The 26,234-nt window shown below is 41.5% G+C and overlaps 1 protein-coding gene across 1 annotated transcript; it reads left to right on the forward strand.

Moving 5' to 3' along the window:
* Nucleotides 1-5,845: 5,845 nt before the first annotated feature.
* Nucleotides 5,846-25,903, forward strand: pard6b (par-6 partitioning defective 6 homolog beta (C. elegans)). Its single transcript, XM_030734659.1, has 3 exons — nt 5,846-6,270; nt 7,529-7,751; nt 22,117-25,903. The coding sequence occupies exons 1-3, from the start codon at nt 6,208-6,210 to the stop codon at nt 23,034-23,036; spliced, it is 1,206 nt and encodes a 401-aa protein (XP_030590519.1). The 5' UTR covers nt 5,846-6,207; the 3' UTR covers nt 23,037-25,903.
* Nucleotides 25,904-26,234: the final 331 nt, after the last annotated feature.

The raw sequence follows: 26,234 nt of genomic DNA on the forward strand, positions 1-26,234 counted from the left end.
GTGTGTGTGTGTGTGTGTGGGGGGGGGGGGGGGGGGGGCTTTATTTAATAAATAATACTGGATCTGGAAAAGATAGCAGAGGATTAGCCTCCTCTACCTTATTGGACCTACTGCCAGAGCATTACATCATTTACTATTGGCTAAAAATTAGATATCTTGACATAATACAAAAACTAGTATCATAATCATTTTTTAATTCAACTATGAAATGGAAATCTTAGTTTTCTAACATATTAAGAAAATGCTTGGGCTACTGCACTGCATAACAGACATCAACTGTATCCAGTGAACAAGAAGTCATTAGAAACATGTTTTTATTGCAGAAACAGACTAAAAGAATCAGCTTTACAGACCTGCAATGGACTTGTTCAAAAGCACGAAGGCAAAAAAGAAAAAAAGTAAATAATTAAAAGTGAAGAAAGCTGCCCTCTCCTCATTCTCGGGGTAACCTCCATTTTTGTTCTCTCTCTTCACTTCCATCGTCCTCTGTCAAGTCTTCTTGCTCACTGCTGCACAGATAGTGTTGCAGATAGTGATATATAACAACCATTGTCTGTTTGTGCTCTGGCGATGTTACTGAACACTAAAGTTATAGATGTTATACACAGCAGTCTGATGGTCTTGTGGGTGTACTGTGTGATTTAGTGATACATGAAAATACACAGGTATGCTGGGATTCTGCCTCATGCTGTTTGTTAGAACTAGCTTTTTAATATTGGAATGAAGAAACTGTCATGGTGGCATTTTAAAGTGCTATATCATCAGTGTTAACAAACACACATACACGCACGCACGCACGCACACACACACACACACACACACACACACATGCACGCACACACACATGAGCTTGCAGCATTTTGAAAGTTTGGCTTTTTGTTGGAGAATCTTGATTTTAGACCTGTTTTAAAAGCCACAATTACAGAATCAAGCACAGCTTCAAGAATAAAAGAGCTGGTTAAGATACTGGTTACTATGGTATGGTACTAGTATGGTTAACATACTAGTTAATAATACATTTAAATAGCCTAAAAATGCTGTTCTAACTGGGGAAGAAAGCTGACTTTAGTGATGTTTTATGGTTGTTGGTGAAAGACAGGCTGGTCTGAGATTTAAAAAAAAAAAAAAATGCTGATCTGCTGGGATTTCCCCACAAAACCATCTCTATGGTTTACAGAGAATGGTCTGAAAATGAGAGCATATGCAGTGAGCAGCAGTTCTCTGAGCAAGGTGATTGCAGAGAATGGCCAGACTACTTTGATGTGATATGAAATCAGCACTAACTCGGATAACCACTTGTTACAACCAAAGTGTGCAGGAGAGCGTCTCTGAATGCACAACGCACCGGACCTTTAAGCAGATGGACTACAACAGCAGCAGACCTGTCAGCTAAGTTATAGTTACAGTTTACACAAGTTCACCAAAAATGAATAACAGAAGATTGGAAAAATATTGGCTGCTCTAATGAGTCTCTATTTCTGCTGTCACATTTGGATGGTAGGGTCAGAATTTGGCATAAACAACATGACAGCATGGATCCATCCTGCCTTGTATCAACAGTCCAGGCTACTGCTGGTAGTGTAATGGTTTGTGTGTATGTGGGTGTGGGTGTGGGGCACCTTTTGGGCCTTTTAGCTCCAATTGAGCATTGTTTCAACACCACAGCCTACCTGAGTATTGTTGCTGATCATGTCCATCCCTTTATGACCACAGTGTACCATCATCTGATGGCTGTTTCCAGCAGGATATCGCTCCATGTCCCACAGGACCTTACAAATGGAAAAGAAGGGAACCCGTGCTGTGTGGTAGAATACAGACTGAGGAACTGTTGCTTATGTTCCAACCCTTGAATGCAATAGATGAGCCCCACTAGTTTAAGTTTAATGAAAAATAAAAGTCAGTGGAACAAATGAGCACATATGCTGACAATCATTTTGATTTAGATTTTTCTGTTGTTTTAGTGGAACACCATCTGTACTGAAGACACTGTAGCAGCATGTTACCCTCTGTCTATCTTCTGTTTTCCAATCATGTTGTGATGACTTCTTTGCCTGCAGGAAGCAGGATATTATACAGCAGAAGGAACTCCAACTATTTCCTACAGGAGCGATCACACAGGTAAGTTGCTGTTTGTGTATGCATGCTATGCTCTGTGTGTTGAGAAACTGTGCAGTTGCTACACCCATAAATCTCCACACACACAATCCTTTTATTCCCCATTGTGTCTTGTCTTTTTCAGAGGAAAATAAATCATCACTGCTCGCTGCACCCAATCAAATATTTGTATATTTTAACTGGAAACGTACACGTCTGCAGTTCCATCTCCCTGCACAGTCTCTGTCTCCCTCTAGTGTCAGTGTGCGAGTCATCATCTTCTCATTTTCTAAAATAAAGTGAATGCCTTTCATTGACTTTGATTGGATTTGAACCTTGGGGTGATGTTTCCAATGCTTCTGTAATTTATTATTTAACCAATATAACTCAATTTTCATATAAAATGCCAATCTTGATGCTGCAGAGGGACATATTATTATTACTACACCCCAGTTGCTGGGGGGAGGTTACAATTTCACATTTTGCTTTGAGACCAGTTTATATGACGCGTGTATGTATCTGAAATTATCATCACAAATAACTTATGCACACAAGATAATAACTTGCACAAGTCTTGGAAATAGACAAGTCCTAAAACAGGCGGTATTATGAAACATGACACCACACAAAAGCCTCGCACTGATTTTGCATTGTATAACTTTGTTCCATGGTGGTGGGATATATATTTTGATCCTTTATATTAGTAATGATAGAAAAACTGCAGAGTAAAATATTTTGTTAAATAAGTATTGGCATTAAGGTCAAGGAAACATGCACTAAAAGGGGCATTTCAGAATCATATGCATTAAAAATGGATCATAATTAGTGAGTTATTAATGTCACTTGAAGCTGGGGTGAATTCCCATTAATTCATATCCTGCTGGGTAGTCACATTTATCATAAGATAGCATTATTCATAAATTGTATGTTAATATTATAAATCTGCAAGATAGCTTGTAACGAGGATTGAAGACATTTTTATCAGGAAGGATTTGCAGCTCAGGTCATTTCATGCTTTTGATTAACATTCAGGAAATTCCAGCTTAGTTGCAGGAATCATGTTCTTGATTTATTTTAGCAAACATCTGTGGAATCAAGACTTTATTAACAAGCTTAAAGAAAATCTGGCACATTGACATGTATTACTGTGGCACAATGCCAATACAACACTTCATACAATCATGTGCAGAAAAAGTTTTCACGGGACTCTATGGAGTCCTGTGAAAAACTAGGTACATGCTTACTGCTTCCACAGTAATTAAAAGAGTAAGTAGCAGCCAGGTGCTGCTAATCAAATGCATTTGATTAACCGATCATTATCATCAAGTGTGACCACATTTCTAAAAGCAGAATTTTTGTCAGTTTGCTGATTGAATGCATTCAGACGCGTGTTAACACAATGCCAGGGAGGAAAGACAGCAACAATGGTCTTAGAAAGGTATTTGTTGCTGCCCATCAATCTGGAAAGGTTTACAAGGCCATTTCCAAACAACCAGAAATCTGTCATTCTACAGCGAGAAAGATTTTTGACAAGTGGAAACATTGACAGCAGTTGCCAGTCTCCCCAGCAGTAGATGCCCCAGCAAATTCATCCCAAGGTCAGACTGTGTGATGCTCAAAGAAACCAGCAGAAAGTCTGAACATGGCATCTAAACAAACCAAGAGACTTCTGGAACAAGGTCCTTTGGATAGATGAAGTGGAGATATTTGGCCATAATACAAAAACCAAGTACGGGGGTGCTGGTTTAGCTTACACATTGAGCAGGTGACCATATGCCACAAGGCTAAATGCAACAGCCCAGGTTTTACTCCAAACCAATTTTCATTCCACTATTAAATAAATGCAAAATTACCCCCCCCCTCCCAAAACAAACAAACAAACAAAAACAGTAGAAAAACAAGTGGTGTAGGGCCCAACAAACCCCACACCAACAGATGTTTTAGCTGATTTCAACGGTGTCTCACAAACATGTCATTCTCCAAACACTGAATCACAGAGATGACACATAGATCCTATTGTCTATGCCCATAATTTTCCTTTGACCTTTACCTTGACGTAAATTTAAAGGTCAAAGTGAGATTCAAAGTTGTCCAAGATTTTTAGTAGATACATTTATGAATTTGAACATCCTACCTCAGCTCGTTCTTGAGTTATTGCGTTCACAAGAGTTTCAGAAAAATTTGACCTCTGACCTTGACCTAATTATGGCAAAAATGTAATCAGGTGATCTAGGGGTTACTGGCCATCTTTTGTGCAAATTTGGTATGAATCAGAGTGGTAGTTTGGCTTAACAAACAGATGGACAAACATACCAAAATTAAGACCCTGTTCCCCCTGTTCCCAGGGCTAAAACATTTCATATTAACTGTCAAACATGGTGCTGGAGAAGTGAATATTTAGGCCTGTTTTGCAGCCACAGACTCAACCATGAACTCCTCTATATACCAAAGTATTCTAGAGTCAAGTGCGAGGCCGTCTGTCATACAGCTTGGCTCAAATCATCAAGTATGACAGGAGATAAGCTCAAAAGTGGGACCTTAAGAGAGCTGTGCATAATAAATGCCCACAAACCTCAATTCAAGAAACTCTGTAAAGATGAAAGCTGCCCAATTCCTTCACAATGATGAGACAGGTTGATAAAGTCACACAGGAAAGTTATTGCTGCTAAAGTTGGATCCACAAGCTACTGAATCATGGGCTGTACCTAGCTTTCCACAGGACTGCATAGAGTCTTGTGGAAAGGACACACTGGTTTGCAATAAGCAAGTTTTGTGTTCTAGGTGTTAATTAACATTTAATTAATATTTATAATTATAAATGGTAGTTATGGGGATTTTTTTTAACAATACAGAAGTGAGGACAATGTTTAATGGGTGTAATGGTTATACATAGCTACATAATAAATCCCATCAGTTCATTTTCACTTTCAATAAAATTGAAGTAAATCATTATTTCTGTTATGTTTTCATGTTTAAAGTAAACAGAACACAATATTGTGTGACAGTAGATGTTTTTCTCTAAAGACTAATGGTGTAAAATATAAAAAAAGTACACTCGCCCTGTTCTCTGAAACACTAATGAAGGATTAATTGTCCATTTATTATTGTCAGACTGACTATTTATAGATTCTGAATTAATCTGTAGTTCGAAATTTGCTGTAGATACTTATTAAGAGAGAATTCCTGGCCTGGGTCAAAACTGACCCAAACCATACTATTAAACCATAGAATATGAACAATATATAAGGGTTGAGTACCTGTATATGCTCGGCAGGTAGCCAGCTGCTGCAGCAGGTATATATTGATTTTGGCCATGAGATGTCACTATAAAAAAAATTAAAAGATGTAGCCAGGGCGGGCAACGTTTTACATTTTGTACCCATCGAAATTTGACATAAACAGGTGAGACTTCATTTAATTACCCAACAGTCCCTGCTATATACTATACATTAGTATTTACACGGTACAATATCACTTTTTAATAGTTCAGGGAAAAGGTAGGGTTTTCAGAGAAAGGAGACAGTGTATCAACATCAGCACTTCAGTTAACATGACGGCAAAAAAAAAAAAAACTAAAACAAACTTAAATTAGGTATTTTCTTTATGAATGAAAAAAAAAAACTTAAATGAGGCTTTATTGTTCATTAATATTCGAGCTACTGGGAGGATGGCGGGCAGACCATGCCAGGACAGAGAGAGCTATTCCTGGTGAAGATTGAAAATTACTGTTATTTTGAAGCCGCGCCTCTTATTTTGAAATCCCGTCTCTCCAGCTCTCCGGGCGCAGAGAGGGAGAGAGGCAGAGGTAAGCCGGGGACGGTGCGTAGTAGGGCTGTAGCGACACCGGCAGCGGCAACTATGACAGAAGATAAGTTTATAAGCTGAACCGGGCTGATTGACAGCCTTTGTCGCATTCTTTGGAGAGACCACGGGAAACGGCGGACGTCGAGAAGTCGCGGTGCAATCTCTGTGACTGAAACAAAAACAAACAAACAACTGGTGGACACACGGGGTTTGTGGATAGACGGCGGCAGCAGCAGCGGCGGCGACGGCAGGAGCAGGAGCAGGGAGCGTGTGCGAGTGCTTTGGCGGCGGTCCCGCTGCTAGCGAAACATGAACAAAAACCACCGATTGCCGAGCAACCGTTCCCTAAATGCCGTGGAGGTGAAGAGCAAGGTGGATATGGACCCTTTGACAGTTTTTCTCGCTGTATTTGTACTCCTGACAGTCTCCGTGCTGATTAAAGCCACTCCTGCTAATTTAGCCAGCTAAAGTGGCTCGATAGCGGGTTATTAAGTCGCGCAGCTTATAAAGATACAAGCTAAAACTTTGAGAGTAGCTAACAGTTATGTTCTCACTGTGACCATCTCGTTGCATGTTTACCGTGCCCAAAACTTTATCGGTAACCGTGGCGTAGTTTCCAGTCGTTAAGTTTGTAGACTAGCTAGTTTGTATGAAGGTGGAGGGTTTTAGTCAGCTGACTGCGCAGTGAGCCAGTGTCACCTGTCACAGCCGCACTCCCTGGCTCATGTACACAATACTGATGTCAAGTTTGAGTTTAATCAAATGAATCAAATCTGCCCGCGAAGTTTATTTAAGTTACCTGAGGTTTATGTCAAAGTATCCCGTTTATAGGTGCCGGTCGTTGCCCGTCGTGTTATTCGCCTCTGGTCACAGGTGTCACACGGCCTGCCACAGGCTCGCCCTGCCCGTGGCACTATTACACATACATGTAATGCATAATGACTTTACTGTTCTAGTATTTATACGTGTTGGCGCATCCTGTCAAATATTTTCAGCTACAACTCTCAATTTTTGCCTTCCTCCTATTTCAACAAGATTAACTCTCAAGTTATTATTTACGCGGCTGTCCACGGTTATTTAAATTGTTTTATCTTCTGATTTAAGATTACCTTCCTTAGTTATTAAAGTAACTCTGCTTTGTAGCGATGCATAACATAACTAACTAAGCTGGCAGATCATCTTTTGTCCCTGCTGGGCAACAGTAACCACAACAGCTGTACAGCTCACTAACACTACCAGTGTGGCATTGTGCTCTGTTTCAACCACAGAGTTGCCTAAAGATTAGGCACCCACAGCCACTGATCCAGTCAGACCACAGTCTTTACACGTAAACCAGCATCATGTTTTGTGAGGATTGTACGTATGCTGAAAGGACATGGTCTGTCTAATTGCTGTCTTACAAAACATCCTGTAAGGCAGCCTGATAAAAGCTGTATCTGCAAACCTAGAGATACACACAACAGCATGAATAATTTACCACACGTGGCAGATCGGCTCATGCATCAGTACAGACTAGGCTTATCAGTGATGGTTCCAAACGTCAAACCCTAGTTTCAGCCCCACCTCCTATCCCTGTGTATTTGTTTGTAAAATTGCGCTCACATGCAAATGCCCATGTGCTGTATCTCAGTTTGGTGCAGAGTTTCGTCGGTTCTCTCTGGATCGGTCCAAACCAGGCCGCTTTGATGAGTTCTACGGCCTCTTGCAGCACGTGCATCGCATCCCCAACGTGGAGGTGTTGGTGGGCTACGCTGACGTGCACGGTGACCTGCTGCCGATCAACAATGACGACAACTACCACAAGGCCATCTCCACGGCTAACCCTCTACTCAGGCTGTTCCTGCAGAGGAAAGGTATGCACAGAGAAAGTGTTGGGACAAAGAGTCCAAGTTTTCTCCTGTTTGCTAGGCCAGATCTGCTTTGCAGTGGAAATGCATACAAAGTTATTAGCATTGATAAGCACAGCTTGGAAATGTGGGATAGGCTATTGATATAGATATGACAGAGTTATAAATACTTACCTGTCACATTACATTGTGTGAGGTTAAAGACTGCTTGTCACCCATTTGTTTTGCCACGTTCAGCCATCACTGTAAATAAACTACTAAACCCCGTCCTCTATTTCCGCCTTATTGATTAACTAAACTAAGGTTCAGTTAAGGCCTTGCGGAAAAGAAGAATGCATTTAAAATAAAGAATTCACTACAGGGGCTGAGCAAATTGACAACAACAAACCATAAGACTGATTGAATATTTGCTTTTTTTCCCTTCTTTTTTAAACTTTCTTAGAGCTTGTCCAGTAGGCTGTCCTGTATTGCAGCTCGGTAGTCACCTGGAAATACGGGTTTCAAGTTAGACCGTGCTGCTACCTAACAGTGGTTTTGTAAACAGTGCTGCTGTGGAGTCTAACTTTCTTTGCTGGCTCTGGCGTAATCATTACCAGCAGTCCCGCAGAAGTGGCTCTGCTTTTACAGTTCCCCATCTAGATAAGTCCTTTAACTTTACAGCAAATAAGGGAGGAAGTTCTGGTTGCTCTAAATTTATGCTCACAACTATAGGTTGCCTTTGTTGCACGTGTTATTGTGTGTTACATGATTGCTGCGAATGCATCAGTGTATCAGTATGACCTTGTTGACTGATGCTGGCATATTGCCAATTAACATGGCATTTACTCATGTTAGTGGCCAATATTTATATTAAAAACTTCACACAGATGTTATGAAGAGCTGAAAGCATTTCAGTTGTTTTTTGTAATGAAGATTTCTTTGTTATCCTGGAGCAACGGGGGTATAAATAAGAACAAAAGCAAAATAAATAAATAAATGGGGGAAAAAATAGTATCAGCCCATAATTTCCCAATTCATCTGTGGTGATTTCCATAAACATGTTTCTGTCAGAGTACACGTGTAAAGGTTTAACCTCTCCTTTGAGTTTGGAGTGTATTCCTAAGTTGCTGAGTTGCTGAATGGGACCTGTTGAATGTGGGGAAGACCCCAGGGTCTGCCCAGGCCTGTTGTGTTTAAGCCGTCTCACTGTGCCATATGACCCCATAGAAGCTAAGCCACTTTGTCAGAAGGAGATTAGTGGGGTCAGTGTGTAGCGCCGCATGGGACTGTGTTTCAATTACACGCTCCAGACACTCGCCCCCACGCTGGGCTCACTGCTGCTCACATGAAAAACGCATGAAAACACCGTCATGCAGGCATCACAGCGAGAACAAACACAGAAGACACACACAGACACACTAATGCAGCCGTAACCGCCTGCAGACCCCAGTGACCTCAAACTCTGGTTTCCCTCCTGATTTGTCTATACACCCCCCCCCCCCCCCCCCCCCCCCCCCCCCCCCCCCCCCCCAGTTAACATTGCTGTTAAACACCAGTTGGTCTGAACTTTAAAAGCTGTCCATTGTGAGGAAGCTGCAAATTGGTAGCTTATAGATAATTTATTATATCATATATCTGCAGGCACGGGATATTATCTCTAATGATGGCTCTGTAGCAGGTTAATAGCTTCTCCATGTTGGGGCCAACGCAGAAGCTTTTTAACACTCATTGCTTGTTTATCTGGAAAGCTTCTTACATCTGTTAGAACCCCGATGTCTTTGAAATGTGATGTCTTGCATGGTTTTGTTTTGGATAAGTAGTTTTACTGATCTTAAGCTGATGATCTTATGACCATATCTACACGTGACCCACCATTCAAATGAAAAATCTGCATGGAAACAGTTAATTTAGCAGTAGATGGTCATGAGGTTAGATCACTACCACAGCTGGCTCCTGAGCATCTAACCAGTGTTCAAGTCACTGGTTCGATTCTAATGATATTAGACCACTATGTCCTTTAAGACTGCAACTGAGTAATTATGTAAATGTCTCAGTCAGATGTGATGTGATTGGTCATTGTTGCATAAGAGCAAGGCTTCAGACAAAGCAGCAGTGTGGGTCAAATTTTGTTCCAGCTAAGCCGGAATAGAATAGTGCAATGAAATGGCATCTGGGAAATAAAACCCAGAGCTAATAAAAAACCCTTCATGCAATCTCCACTTTCAGTGATTTGGATGATTTGTGTATTTATTGTTTTTAAAAAGGTGTCTAGTCTGTGCACAATTCATGCAGATAATGAGGGTTATTTTTGGCGCTGAATTTTATTTGTCTGGGAGTCTTAAATCCCGGCTGTGTCTACCCAGGCTGAGCGCTCTGTGGCTTTCCTTCATCCGTCGGCGTGCAGATGGTTCGATGGATGCTGGGCCGCAACTGTTATGTCTTTTGCATTGTTGTTGTTAAATAATGCTGACATTGTTGTGGCTTCTGCCTCAGTGCTGCTCAGCTATTAATGTCTTATTGTTCACTGCTGAGAAATGGATGAAGTGTTCGTGCCTGTGTGTGGACTACTGGTCATTTCTGAAATTGCTTCAGCACACTAGTACAGCCCAGCAGCACTGGGTATTCCCTAACACCCCCCCACCCCCTCCATCTGTGAACAATGTGTTGATGACTGTTGAACTGGCAGTGAGTTGTCCACTGTTTACTGGTTGTCATGGCACCCATAAAGAGGCCTGTTCATAGGTGGATTAATGCTGCAAAGCATGCTGGGAGCACGACTGCTGGCAAACTATCTGTCTTGAGGTCTTTTGACAACTTCATTTGTAATAAAGAATTGTCTCACTGTGTCATGTAGTTGTAGCCACTTTGAACAGTGTTGGTGTGTGTCAGGGACACTACATGGATAAAGGACACCTGATTCAAGCAGAACACAATGATTCACTGATAGGTGATAAGAGTGGTTAACAGGAATTTCCTGGTCTCCTCTGTTTTTGCTACGCTTAGTGTAAGTGGAGAACAGCGGGGTCATTAGTCAGCTGTTAAAGTGAGTAATGCTATTAGTTGTTCCCATGTAAGAAATTTCTGAAGGGGCAGCTTTTTGGTTTAAGTTAGGCTTTTTGTAACACCCCTCCAAATTCAGACTGCATTTGATTAAAATGGTACTCCTGTGGATGTGGGTGGTCTTCGCTGTGTGGGATGGTGACAGCTGCCATCGAGGAGTGTTGCTGCTGCTATAAAAAGGTGTGCTTGGTTTCCACAATGATTAGGTATCAAATAATGTATCGAATTAACAATTACGTGAATGTCAGATAATCATAAGATAATCAGCCTTTTTCATTTCACCTGTTAGTGGTTTTAATGTTGTGGCTCTTCAGGGTGTAACCGAGCCTATACTGCATTATTAATCCAACGCCAGCATCAGTATAACGGAGTTTTTTGTTTTTAATCTGCTAACGGTGTTTAATGACCCCAACTGACATTTACACTGCTGTAGGTACATCTGCAAAAAGCCTGTTTTAGCCAGATGCTTCATTAGTGCAGTTCTGCTTTACTTTTTTTAGCACTCCAAGTTGTTTCTATAGCTCCGATTTCTAGTAAATGGTTCTGTTTTGTTGCAACTTGCTCATCAAAATGATGTGCTACTTCTTTGTTTTGGCCTTTGGGTATTTATTCGGTATAAATATTAAATGTTTCTTCCCAGGAAAACAGGAAAAATAAGAGACATGCCCAAGCTTGTGTTTAATCAGCTTTAAACATGGCTGTCAGAAGAGATTTTCCCTCTCTTCTGACATGTTTGCCCGTATCAGTCATCTAGAACATCCTTTGTGTTTTTACACGCGTACCTACGTAGTGGTAGCACCTTTTCAGGCAGTCCCAGGGTGTGTGTTTGTTCAGTGATGTTGCTCACGGCTCTCAGTTTCAGCTCGTAACTCTTATCCATTAATGTAGAGGGGAAAGGTATGAGGAGGATCAGGATTGATTGTATTTACGTATCCCAGCAGAGATTGCCTTAGTAATTAGTAACCAATGAATGAGTCACCCAGTCACAGGTGGAATATGTACAGTGTGAAAGTACACCCAGCCTGCATCACGGGCAGTGTACCTGAATGTGTTAAGGACTTGAACCTGAATCGGATGGGTAATAAAAAGGGAGTGATGGTGGAAATGCATTGTGACAGACGTGGAGTGGGCATGTGACAGTCACAGAAGAAGGATGATGAAATAGGCCAAGCATAGGAATTCAGATTAAGGAAGAATACCAGAACTGAAGAGACACATTTTTGCTGTGGGACTGAAGTGAAAGGATGTGCTGGCAGGTGTGAAGGATGCCATTTCCCCGAGGAGTCCGGTATTTAAAAATAACAGAAAACAGCCACCCCTGATCTGGATCTGAAGTTTTCTACAGAGCGTGAATTATTCCCAATAGGACTGGTGTTTGTAATGAGTGAGGGGATGATGAATTTGTAGAGCTTGAGGAAGAATGCATGGAGGAGGAGCAGAACTTGAGCCTTAATAAGAGAGATTGAAGGATGAAAGAAAAAGAGACAGTAAACAGTACTAAAGGGGGAGTAATGTATAAGGCATTGTTTAGGCAATGCATGTAATTAGAGATGTGGAGAGATGAGAGGGAGTGCTGCAAGGGCCGACTGGAATGCAACAAGAGGTAGGGAGGGAGGGGGGAGGATAGCGGGAATAGTATTAGTGAGGGAGGAATGTAGAGTGAGGCCCATGCTAGGGAGGGTGGGAGAGAGAGAGAGAAATAAAGAGAGGGAGAGAGTTAGAGGAAGAAGGGAGGAAGATTGGGGGGAGGGGATTTTAGGTGGAATGTGGCCAGGTTCTGATCACGTCTGCTGGCTAGATTAGATGGGACAGCAGGCCAGGCTGGACCCTCAGCTCCACAGCTCAGCTCAGTCAGTAAGGTAGACAGAGGATAAGGAGATCAAATAAAAGAAAGCAGGGAGATAGAGGACATTTAGAAATGAGAGAGGTGAGCCAGAGCCCTACTCTCTCTTCTTTGAAACCTGACTGAATGAGACTTTATGCAGGCTGCAAGCAGATGGAGGAAGAGCAGTGGTGTGGCAGCGGGAGGCCAGGCTCTGTTATAGAGAGGCTGTCAGAATTTTTCAGCTTAGGGTTGGTTAAGGAAGATGAATGAATGGAGGGAGGGAGGGAGGGAGGGAGGGAAGAAAATGTGTTGACTGCAAGAGAAGTGTGAAGAAGGGAGAAACCGCACTTTGGGAGGGTGAGGGTGAGGGTCAGGCAATGGGCAAACTGGCAGTGACAGAAAGAAAGTGAACTGTTTACTGTTACAAAGCATGGAGAGTAAACTGAGAGAGATGGAGGGAGGGGAGAGGGAGGGAAAGGTTTTAATTGAGCTGTACAAGTTGGAGAAAAGAGCAGGGAGAAGCGCACAGTGTGTCAGGGGGATGTGTTTCTGCGAGATGTGCCTGAACTTTGTCAGCTTACGACTCAGATGTGATAAATGTGAGGTGATATGTTGCAGTTGTTTTGAGTTGAAACAAAGAAGCAGACTGTCACGTTTTTTATGGTTTTAAAAATAACTGCCACAAAGAGAGGGCTGTGCGTGCAGTTGTTTTGTTATGATGTGAATATCATGGATGTAAAATGAAATGTTTTTTTTTTCCAGTCAAGGGTGAAGATAAAGCAGGCTAGATAATTTATGATAGTCTAATTTTCACTTGCGAGCAGAAAGATGTATATCGTCCTGATTTTTAATTAAGCCATATGTCCCCTGAGCTTGAAACTACAGAGATATGAGTCATGATAACCAATATGCTTATCTGTAATCTTTTTTTAAACTCATCATTCTGGTATATTTACCTCTGACACACAGCTCCCAAACACTGTTGCCTAACCACCGTCACTGTTTCTGTTTTGTTTATTCTGCAGTCTGACTGTTTTTACAAAGTGATAGGAAACTGATGATGGTATAGTTTATGTACAATTCTATCTTAAAATAACACTTGAATGACTATCGCATGTGAATATAGGAAGATTAACTGTTTCCTGCACATGCTGGCTGTAATGAGATCCCTTTCTAACATGATTCCAAGAAGAGGAGAGGCTCTCACTGTGTTAAACGAGTTATTCAATCATTGAATTTTTTTGGCTTTATTAGATAGTGTACAGTGAAGAGAGGCAGGAAAGTTGGAAGAGAGAGATGGGGCATACATGGTCGCCTGCTCACACACTGAGCCACCCCAGCACCCAAATCATTCAATTTTTAAGCTTCTTCTCTGTAAATAATTATCAGATAATACTTTGTGACAGAGCAATATAATCATCTACTTTGACTCAGTGAATCTCTGACAAGCAAATTCCAGTTCTCCACGTTTTGTCCTTGAAGCAGACTTTGGCTTGTTGCAGTTGCAAAAATAAAATCATTACTAATAATATTTGTGATTGCTCCCTTATTTTCAAGTGAGCCAGCATAAATAATGCTGGCTCACTATGCTTTATCTATGGAGCATTGCTAGAAGTTGATCTCGGCAATAAGTCGCTCTAACTGCAGTTTGACGTGTTCTCTTCCAGGGCCAGATGCTGAGAGCAGGAAAAAGCCAGAAGCACAGGGTTCCCCTGCTTGTCCCTCCCCAAAAAAGCCCCTATTCAGATGCCAGAGCGACAGGCTTGTGAGGCTAGACTTAGGTTCCCGCAGTCCATGAGGCTACTCCTCTGTTCCCTGTACTCCAGCTTCCTCCCCAACATCTAACCAGTCCTCTCCCTTCTCCTCTTTAAAGCTAAATGTCACAGGGCTGCACAGACGCCTGTGTTTGTCAGACCCAGACTTAGCCACTTCGTCTCAGACTCAGCATCCTTCCTGTAACCCAAGAATGAAATTGACATCCTCTAGTAACCTTCCTCTGTCACCTACCCTGCCCTGTCCCAAGCTCAAATCTAGCCTCAGCCCAAGGCACATCTCTGCTGCTGGCTACCCCAGGCACCAGCTGTAGTCCCACCACAACCAGTCCACACTCCACATGTCATCTATTATTGCCTCACTGGTCCCACCCCTCTTCATCAAGCCAGTGTTCTACATGAACTCTTGTCTCCATAGCAGGTTTTACGTGTTTTTAGCTGTTCTATATTTGGCCTCAAGGACCACTGGGTCCAGCACTTACCTGTAGCTTTAAAAAAATCAAATGCAGCAGTGAGTGGACACAGAAACAATCAGCCAGACCTACAACAAAAAGAGAGGGAACAAGGAGGCAGAAAGGGAGAGTCTGCAAGACCAAGAAGGGCAAAATGAGGAGGAGAGACCACAGTGACTAAGGGACGTGTTGAGTGAAGGTAACAGGAACAAAGCTGGAGGGCAAGGACAGGAGGTATTACAGGAAAGAGAGAGGCATCTGTGTCAGCACAAAAGAAATTGATGGAATTGCTTCATGCTGCAGGGACAGGACAGAAGCACGCATACATATGCATATAGAAGAAGTGCTGTATGTGCATGTAGACTGGCAAATAAAGTGCATTAATTCTGCATTAACCCCATTAGCAAGCTGTGTTCATTGTACATTGGTTCATCCTACAGTGTAGATTTTAATTTGGGTCTTTTTGATAAATGACTCCTGTCAAGATGCGGTAATAAAGCAGGACTGATGTGTGTAATAGAGAATTCATGACAGATCACATGAGGAAGCCTAGAAGCAGGCTAATGTTCATGACCGGAGTCTTTTAAATAATGGATCTAATAAGCAATTCCTCAAATTGACACCTCAATTCCACATCAAGACATCCTTTGCTTAAGCTTGCCTCGTAGCTCTTCGTGTCTTCACAGCCTCTTCCCACCCCAAACACCTCACTCCTATCAGAGCACAGTAGCCTGCTACAGTTCAGACTGCCCTTATTCCATCCAGGCCTCTCAACACACACACTCTGTCCTCCCTTCTTCCATTTCTTTCTCCTTCTCTTATCAGCAGAATTAAGGCACTTTTTATCTGGGCTGTGCCAGGAAGGTATGCTCACCACACCAGGAATAGCAACCCTCTGGGAATTTACTCCTTTGAAAGTATTTTTATTATCGCCTCCTTTTCTCTCTTCATTTTCTCCCCTCTCACTATCGCTGCATTTTTTTCTATACTTATTTCTCTCCTTCCTGCTTCATCTTCTTCTTTTTTTTTTCCCCCCCCTGTTTTTTTCCTCATCTATCCAAGTTCACACTGACACACACATCATGTACTCCCCCTCCTCCCCTTCTCTTGTATCATTCTGTGTCAGGAACAACGCGGCACCGGCTGTGTGGTGAACATCCAGACTTGTCATCAGCAAACCTGACTGTTTCCAGAACACTGCAGCTTTCATCTGCTCCTCTTTTTTTCTTTGTGTTGTTCTTACTGTGATCCTTGAGACGTGTGCGATGTTTTGTACTGAGGGCTGGCTTGATGGACAGCACTTGTTAAACAGTTTTACAGTCATCAGAGCAGCTGATGAGTGTAAAACTGTCCTTTAACAAATATAAATGTAGAGACAAAAGTATTGGCTACAGTAATTGTACTGATAATAGCAGTTCTTGTAGCTCCTCCCTGACCATGTTGTTTCACCAAGACATAGTATCAGGTTTCCCTGACACTGCACCTGGGACTACTAGTACAAGGAAGTAAAGGATTTAGTGTCATCGTTGTTGCAGGGAAAGCCTCTTGTCATCCTTATAATGCTGTGTAGTCATTAGTGGCTACTGAAGAAGCTGGCGCCATTGGAATGCATGCATTAATGCTTTACTAAAGAAGGAGGTATATTAATGTCTGTGGGAAAAGGTGCTGCTCAGCAGATGCACATTTGTGTAACTGTGTAATGTAGCTTCTTGTTCTTCATCTTTTGGAGGCCACAATAACAATAAACCTGGGAATTCTGATGTCAACGAGAGTAAGCGGTGTCATTGGCTGTGGCAGGCTGTGAATGCCCACACATACCATTTATTCTGCACCATTAATACAGTCAAAGGCCAGAGGTGGAGCATGATGCATCCAGAGCGTTGATGATGCATTTGACCAGTCCGTGCCATTTGACACAACTGGTTTTCTCTCCTTAGCCAGGGATGTCATAATCCTTTCAGCGTCAGGATGGATCCACATTAGTTGTTTACCCTGTGCGTGCTTGTGTGTGTTAGTTACACGCTGCAGAGAGGGGTGACTGAGCATCACTGTGTGTGTCCTCACTTGTGGCTGTGTGCTGCTGGGTTGTCATTTTCTCCTCCACTGCTTCGCTTCCTTTGCTCCTCACTAACCCCATTCAGAGTGTGGGAAATCAAAGCAGCCACTGCATATCTGAAATACCTAACCTGTTCAGAGCCATGGCAAGTGTAGGGCTAGAGCTTATGTTTTCTATTCAGAGTTTGTGAATCATACCTCAAATATGAGCACTGATACTGATTAACTGCATGGTTATTGACTGAGGAGTAGAGATAGGAATGCACCTGGTTTGACTGAAACTGTTATTTAATTCCAATTTTGATCCAGGGAAGCAAAGAAACCAAAAACAGAACTCCTTTAAGTCCTTTGAGTTTGTCTGCACATTGTTTTTAAATAACCACAAATATATAACAGAATATTTATTCTTTGCCTGTATGATTTCTTTCTTCTCTGCCTAGAGGACCAGCAAAAGTCCAAACATGAACTGGTTGAGCCACATATTTTTCACACTGCCCAAAAGGTGACAGCAGCAGTATGTAGATGTGGGTCTGTATGGCTTTGCGTTGCACTATGATGCAATGACATTAACTTTATGCAGCAATTTATAGTGTGGGAACCCAAGCTGAGAATATCCTCGTGATGGAAACATCATTCAGTAAAAAGCTAACATGCTACGATGCTGCTGTAACCAAGTGTAGGGTAGCCTACCATTCCATAAGAATGCTGCTTATTTTTCCCTGTTGTGCGTGCATCATCAGAGTTGATGGTATTCTTTTTGTAGAAGCAGCTTAACAGAGCAGCAAACCCAGCTCAGATCCTAGAAATTAAAAATCTTTGAAGTCTCAAATCAAGAACCCACTGTTTCAAATATTCAGAGTTTTCCCTGCTAGATCATCTATAGTTATAATTTTGAAACACATACATGCGGTATGTGAAGATGGAAAGGTTTGGCAACAGATAAATGCACCGGCATGTGTTTCTTATTTCTGCCTGCACTGTGTTGTTGCCAATGTGTCCATAAATGTTAAGCGTTTAAACAGCAGCCTTGTGATAAATATCCTCAAAAATCTGCACATTATAAAACATTTCTATCTCATGCCCTCACAGTTCACCTCTGACGGTTTAATCATTAGCCAAATCAGTCACATACCTTTACACACTCAGGTCGCAGTACACCACTGCCAAGTTTAAAAGTGTTTACCAAGTACTGAGGGAATAAATGCGATGTATGCTCAACATATGCAAACACACATAACAGCAAACACAGAACCACCCTTTGAATTTCTCAAACAAAGGAAAGCACGGAGAATTTTTGGTTATAGTATATAAACCCAAATTAGAGCCAAACCCTTTGGAGCAGCTTTTTTAGGGCCCTGTGTTGAGATGTCGTTCTGCTGGCACGCTCAGGTCCAGGTTGTCTGGTGAAAAAGCCATTCTTGATATTTAAACCTACATTATTCTCAAAGCTTTGTGGTGAGTTGGCCATTCTGTTCTGGTCGGTTCTAATTATTGCTCTGCTGGTTTATTGATGGTGCTTGCTGTGCATGTTTACATGTAATTGATTTTTTTTTAAATAATTATTTCAACAGACAGTCAATAATATATTAACAGAGTAACACAGACTATGTATAGTAGATGCACAGGTATAAAGAAAAATGGAAAGAGAGAGTGGACATATACATTGTGTACAAAATGTAATCATTTTGTACACAATGTGTATGAAGTTATATCGGCATATTATCAAAGAATGATTCACCAATGCTCATTTCCAGCTCCACATTTTTTGCTTGGGCTTTGCTGGAGTAGCTTTGCATGATTCACAGTTCAAAATAATCCTTATTTATCTCATTCTTGCCCCCCCCCCGTTCATTCTCTGTCTGAAACGAGCTGTTGTAGCTCCCTTTAAGCCATTCTCATTTGCTGCCCCTCACAGACATTTTGAACAGCTGCTGTGTGCCTGAGAAGACTATTATGGATACTTCCTCTTGATGAAATCTCCAAAAATAGGAAAAACTATATAAAATGGAGCGTTAAAATCAGTCTGAAGACTGATATTTTTGTAACAGGAATTGCTTATTTATACGGTGACCTCATTATTTTAAAACTTGGCCATGTTCAGATATATAATATGACAGAAAATAAGGAAAAGCAGAATTGAAGCCCCTTTACCCCCCCAGTACCTTATATATTATCAGTGTTTTGATACCATCCATGTGGCATCTGTCTAAAAAGGAAGACATACTGTTGTTGCATACCACTTAATCACATTGTCATGTACTTTTTATGTAAATTAAACATTTTTGGATCAGCAAGTTTATTTTTTTTTAGTATTAAATGGGACTAATGGGGCAGTTTTATTTGGGTTTTCAGGGTATTGGATGTCTCTTTGCTCAGGTATCATCACTAACCAGAGATAAGCTGAATAAATTCATCCGTTCTGTGTGTTAAGAAATGAATGTCTGCTTGAGTGTTTTTGCAGATTCTAGCATATGTTGCATACCGGTGCTCTCAGAACGCTGTATACTTGTACCATTTGATTCTTTGCCGTTCTGTGGGCCTGTGAGTGGCCCCGAGGGGACCGCCATAATCTTTTTCCTCAAGTATAACTATTGTCAGGTCTAATCCTTTCATATGGTGCAGATGGAGGCATGGTTTAGATGAAAAGAAGTCTAAAGAGTGAAATGAGATGTGGAGCATTGCCCCCTCCTATGCATGACTGCACTGCAAGAACAACCTTTGTGTCGGCTACGTAGTGAGGTGCCTGCCTGCATGCGCACATGCAAGTGTTTCAAAACATCCGTCTGTACACCCTGTTTGCATATTCCTCTGAAACAAGAACCTAGCATGCATGATGAAGGTTGTTTTAACATTTGCCTAGTTCTGTTGCTGTGGCTGTATTTCATCTTCATGTGAAATTGGAGCATAATATCAAGCCTGGCAAAGATGTAGTAAAAGTGTATACACTAACTCTTGCCTCATGGGAACTGAAACACAAGACGGCCGCTCTTTCTCGGGACAATCGATCCTTTGTTTTGGCTTTCGGGATGGAGAGGGGAGTGGTGAGGTGTGTACCTGTCACAACCTGAGAGCCTGAATCTTTATCAGACACCCGAGTGGATTTTTTTCCCAGATTAGTCTAATATATGCTCAGTTTTTATTTTCCTCTTTTTTTTCATTCTTTCTTTGTCTCTTTTTTTTTTTTTTTTAAATGGAAATCTTTCATTTAAAAGCAGAGTTTACAAAGTGCTGTCAAAACAACAAAAACATAGGAATTTGGAAAGGGTGGACAAGTTGAAGATTCATTCAAAATAGAGATGATAAAAATATCACCAAACAGAAAGAGGGACTGGAGACGAGTAAAAGAAGAGTATCAAAGATGTTAATGTTTAGCTGCTTGTGTACTGGTTAACTATGAGAGAGCCAAGGGTCATAGTTTTCCCTCTGTTACCAGGCCAGCTTTGGGCCTTGCTGCGGCGCCACCCATGTTGGCTTAGAGTCTGCTGTACTTTGACAGTGTATGCTTAAAATAGAAGTTACAGAGGTCAGGGGTTGCATCAGTGTTTTTTTTTTTTTTGTTTTTGTTTTTTTTTTTTTTTAACTGAAAGGCAAGCACAGACCCACCCACCCACCCACCCCACAAAGACAGTTCAACAAGACAAATTGGACCAGATGTGCTGCCAATCTTTTATTCTTTATATTTGCTACACTCTGCATACACACCTTCATCTTTCTGCACTGCTTTCTAATGTGGTCAAAAAATTGATTCTTGGATACTAATCAGTACTAAAAAAAAAAGAGTATTGGATTAGAACCTCATTTGCAGCAGTATTGATACCAACAGTGTCATTTTCACCTCCTCCAGCTGACATACAACTTCACACAGCACTGCTATAGACAGGCAGGTACACAGCCCCTCTGAGAAACACTTTGAGGGATTTCATGGGGTCAGTAAAGCTCCCATTCCAACAACATAGAAGTATTAAACAGTTGTCATAAATTTTAGCTTGGCCAGCATGCACATTAGCTGTTTAACTATTAGCTGTTATCCAACAGATACAAATTCCACCTCAAGGGGTCACAAACTAGTGATAAATGGGAGGGCTGCATCAGGAAGGGCATAAAATCGGTACCAAATCAAACATGCAGATCTATCCACTGTGGTGACCCCTTGGGAAATAGGAGAGCAACTTAAAATATCTTTAACTGTTAGCAACATTAGCCATCTGTTATCATTAAGGTAGTGACTAATAATAAAACAATAATGTTAATGTAGGAGCTTGGCAGCAAGCATTAACAGTCCTGTCTATAATGCTAATAGACAATATTAATTTAACAGGATAACACTATTATTTATCTAAAAAGTGTTACGCTTCTCTGCCAGAACAGAAACAGTGGCAGCCTACCTTACCAACTCCAGCAAAAGGTTTTTTTTTTTGTACTACCATAAAATATTTCATATATACATCTTACAATTAAATTACTATATATTTTTTTTAACTACATCCATCCATCCATTCTCTATAATTCTCTAAAATTATAATTTTTGAATTTTATATCTTTGTAGAATAATGTTTTACATTACTATGAAAATGATGTTTTTCCACTCCAGTTGTGATAACAGCATTGATGAATATAATGTTGCATATTGTATGCCTGTACTAATCTTTTCTCATCTCAACAAGGGCACTGAAAAAAAGATTTTTAGATGATTTTGTTTTTTTGATCATTTTTGATCATTTTTATTTTAATTATTTATTATTATTATTTTAAGCCTATCCCAGGCTGAGAAAATAGGATTCATATTGATGTTATAATACCAACCATATGCTCATTAAATCTGCTCTATAATCCAGTATATCCTCAGTTCATGCACCTGCGAGACTGTATGCAGCATATGTAGGCTCATTTGTGGGTGGCTGTGTGTCAGAGAGTGCTGATGGGACTTGAACTGAGTTATCTGGTGTGGCATTTTGCATCAGTACAACCTGAGGGGAGCTATGGGGATCAGCGTCTTGTGTGTGTTCAGCACAGACGCCCTGCAGGGATGCCTCAGGCTGAGAGCAAAGCCTTATTCATTCTTCTAAACTGCATGATGCAACTCAGTGTCAGCCTGAATAACAATTTGATGTGTAATGAGCCTAGTGTGATATTACTGAAAAATTAACCAGCATTTGTTAACATCCTCTTTGTTTCTCTGTTCCTCCACCTCAATTCTGTTTCTCTACTTCCTGTCTTTTATTTTACAGAGGAAGCTGATTATACAACATTTGGTACCGATTCGCTGACCAGGAAGAAGAACACTGTGCTTTCTGCGGTTCTTCTGCGGCCTGACGCCAACAAGAAAAAGCCTTCGGTGATCATCAGCCTCCCTAAAGACTTCCGGCCCGTATCTTCCATCATCGACGTTGACATCCTCCCAGAGACGCACCGACGTGTTCGTCTGTACAAGCACGGCCAGGACAAACCGTTGGGTTTCTACATCCGAGACGGCTCCAGCGTACGGGTCACCCCACAGGGTTTGGAGAAGGTCCCGGGAATATTCATCTCTCGCTTGGTGCCAGGCGGGCTTGCGGAGAGCACCGGCCTGCTGGCAGTCAACGATGAAGTGCTGGAGGTGAACGGCATCGAGGTTGCTGGGAAGTCTCTGGATCAGGTGACGGACATGATGATTGCCAACAGCCACAACCTCATCATCACCGTCAAGCCTGCCAATCAGCGGAACAATGTTGTTCGCAGTGGAGGAGGTGGAGGAGGAGGCGCGGCATCTGGTAGTTCAGGACGATCATCAGACAGCGGCGCCAGCTACTACGGCTACTCGTCGCACAGTGCCGCGGCCTCTGTGCCGTCACACATCATCCAGAACTACCCCCTCGGGGAGCTGGAGAGTGATGAAGATGAAGAGGACTTGGTGATCGAGGCAGGAGGCGAGGCTGAGCCAATCAGGCGTGCACCCTCCAACTACAGTGTGACCTCATTGCCTCGCTACGAGCCACACCTCAACCTCCGCACCACTACCGCTTCCACCTTCTCCATTAACACCAACGGGACCCTGCCCACCAGCGGCAGCAGCGGTTCCTTAAGCAACACCAAGGCGACCACGCCGTCCCCAGACAGAGCCATGGAGAGGGGGAGTCTAGAGGAGGATGGCACTGTTATAACGCTGTAGACTGGACATTCACACGCTAAACACTGGAGACCACAGAGACAAACACTCGTGTACTTCAACACACACTCGGAGAGTTGGTGGGGAAATCACGGACTAACAAATCAAACCCAGGAACATGCAGTTCCATTTTAGAAAGACTGTACCTGAGAAGCACAAATGTATGTCTACATATTACATCTCAACATGACACTAAAGAGTTGTCTTCACATTAAACGCTGCACGCCTGTACTTTTCTCCTCTGAATGCCAATGATCACGTATGCGTGCCATAGCAGTGACACCCCCGTCTCTCCCAGTTCTGCAGGCACAAAAAAATGACAAAGAAAAATTGACTGTTTCTAAACCACCAGACGCATTTGTTGTTTTTAACCACACAACTGTTATTGAGCCGAGCTTCCTTTAGAGGGCAGAGAAGCCCGTCCTCCCCTATGTTTTTCTCAGTGGTGCAAACCAGTTAATATCAGCACCCCTAAAACAAAAGCACTCTGTTTTTATGGGGCTTTGTTTTTTTTTTTTTTTGCCTTGTAACTTGTCAGCATGGTAATGACCTCCTGCCTTCTCTCAGCTAACTACAGCATGGGTGCAGTACTTTTCCTCATAAGGCAGTATCAGCCAGTCGCTGAGCTGTATAAATATATCATTTTTATTCTTGAGGAGAACCCCAGTAGAAGAAGTCTCTTTTCTTCGTGCTGGCTCAGATGCTGTTAACCACTGCTCTCTGTTCTTGATGTGACAATGACTGATAATGAAAGGTTGGTGATTTTGATCAATCTTGCCATGACTTGTGCTTGGCCTGTGTTTTATTTTTAACTTTTTTTTTGTTTTTGTTTCCTGTCTTTTCTTTTTTATTATTAATAATACTTTGATCCCACAAGTACAGTTTTTATTTGACCAGTTGGAGGTTGTGGGAATAGGATATTGTGCAGTTAATTTCCCTATTGTATTTCCTTCATACTGAACTTCTCATTATTGTGACAAGGGCTATTTCCCCTGCTGCATGTATGCAAATGAAACAATGTGAATGGGATTTAAATTTGTTTGTTTGTTTCCCTCTTCCTTCCTCCTGGACCATCTCATTGCAACATGTCTCGTCTTTCATTGTATTTTCATTCTTATTGAATTCAGTTAATGAACCAGGATACTGTAACTTCACAACTGTATTTACAGTGGCTACTAAACATCAACTCTGGGCCTACATGGCACGAGAATATGTGGACTGTAACATTAAGGAGTGAGTTGAAATGAATGAATATAGTGACGTGCGAAAAACTTCCTGGTTCCAAAGTACGCCCTGGTCAGACTGAGTCATAGTGAAACAAACACGCATGCAGGGCACAAGCTGATTCACTCTGTTTGATAAAGGTGAGGCAGGGCTGGCTTGTGTACAGAATATCTTGGCCCTGACCTGCATTTTTGTGGTTACAGTATGATCACTGCTTTTCTTGGCTGTAATGAGCTTCCTTTGAGAAAAACCTTAGACCCCCAAAATTTGCCAGAATTTATTGCCACCTCCTGCCTCACATTTTTTTTTTTTTTAAGCTTTTTAAGGCACTGTTGTGATTTGGGCTATTTGATCCACTCACCCTTACTTTGATTTAAATACTTTCCAGTTTGAATTCACTCAGAAATTTCACAGGAAGAAGTGGTTCTCTCACAGCTTTAGTTCCTGTTCATAAAGCAGATCCACAGCATTTATTGAAAGCACGCTATAGATCCACTATTACCATTACATGCTGCTGACGGCCTCCCTGAAGTGATAGCAGATGGTCTATTATTTCTCTCATTGATTTTCCTGTTAAAAGTCCTAATCCTGACTTTAGCATGGATTTTATCTCACCCACAATATTAGCTCTCTCTCACACACACACACACACACACACACACACACACACACACACACACACACACACACACACACACACACACACACACACACACACACACAGACAGTTATTTTCGGTAATGTTTGTTGGCTTCGTCCATGTACACTTCCAGTGAAACACCATCACGCTAATATTTATCATTTGTTGCTTTGTTTATTGTTTATTACATAGTGAATCAATGACTAGAAACCATCACACAGGTTGTGTATGACCACCCCACTGTTTTATTGTAACTTACATGTGTACGGTACTGTGTTTTTGGCCTTTTTTTTAAAAAAATGGTACAGCACATGCTGGTGGGACTTGTCTTCTTTCATTCCCGATGTTAAAACACAGCGATGAATCCTACTCTGGACGGGAGGCTTTTAGAAGTCACTGTTAAATTATTTTCTCTACCTTTAGCATGGGACACTGGGATTGTAACCACGGCGACATTTTTATTTATTTTCTAATCAGACATCTGCATATTTCTTTCTTTGTACACATTTTATGACTTTATTTTTATAACTGATATGTTGTTGTTTAACTGTGATTGTTGTTTTTGGTCATAAATCTCATGGTACAGTAGATTTTTTTATTGTCCATTAGAGATGATTTCAGTTGGTGATTTTACTGTTCTGGCTAAAGCAACAGGAGGGTCCGTGCAAGACATGACACTTTTTTTTTTTTTTTCAGACTGTGAACTATGATTTTATGGAAGGAAAAACAGATGTATTAAAGCAACCTTGAAACAGTCCAAATTTTTTTTAAGTGATCGAGCAATGATTGTTGCTTGCCAGATAAATCCTGTGGTATAGATTTGTAATGAAGATTGTCTGTCAGTATTTTCATATTGATGCTATATATATATATATATATATATATATGATGTACATTTTTATCACATAAAATGAAAATGTTTTAAAATTCACCTGAAGATGTATGAATAAGTAGATGTACCTGCACCTGTAACTGCTGATTGGAGGAGCTGGATAAAATAAACTAATATGTAGCAATAGTCAGTGGTGTCTGTCAGTGTGTGGAAGTTGTATTACTGTATGCACTCCCATTTTCTTCCGCTCATCCAGGTGGGAGATTGGGGGAGCTGGAGCCTATCCTAGCTACTGTACACTCTGGACAGGCTAAACCCCCAAACTGGGTGTCTTTGGACTGGGAGGAAGCTGGAGAGAACCCACACAGAAAGGCCAGATGGTGGATTCCCACTTAGGACCTTCTTGCTGTGAGGCAACAGTGCTAACCACTGCACCACTGTGCTGCCTCTGTGCATTTAACACAATGTAGTAAAACCTAATGTGATACTTGTCAAAGCAGATGTG

Source organism: Archocentrus centrarchus, chromosome 7 (assembly GCF_007364275.1).
Source record: "Archocentrus centrarchus isolate MPI-CPG fArcCen1 chromosome 7, fArcCen1, whole genome shotgun sequence".
NCBI lineage: Eukaryota > Metazoa > Chordata > Actinopteri > Cichliformes > Cichlidae > Archocentrus > Archocentrus centrarchus.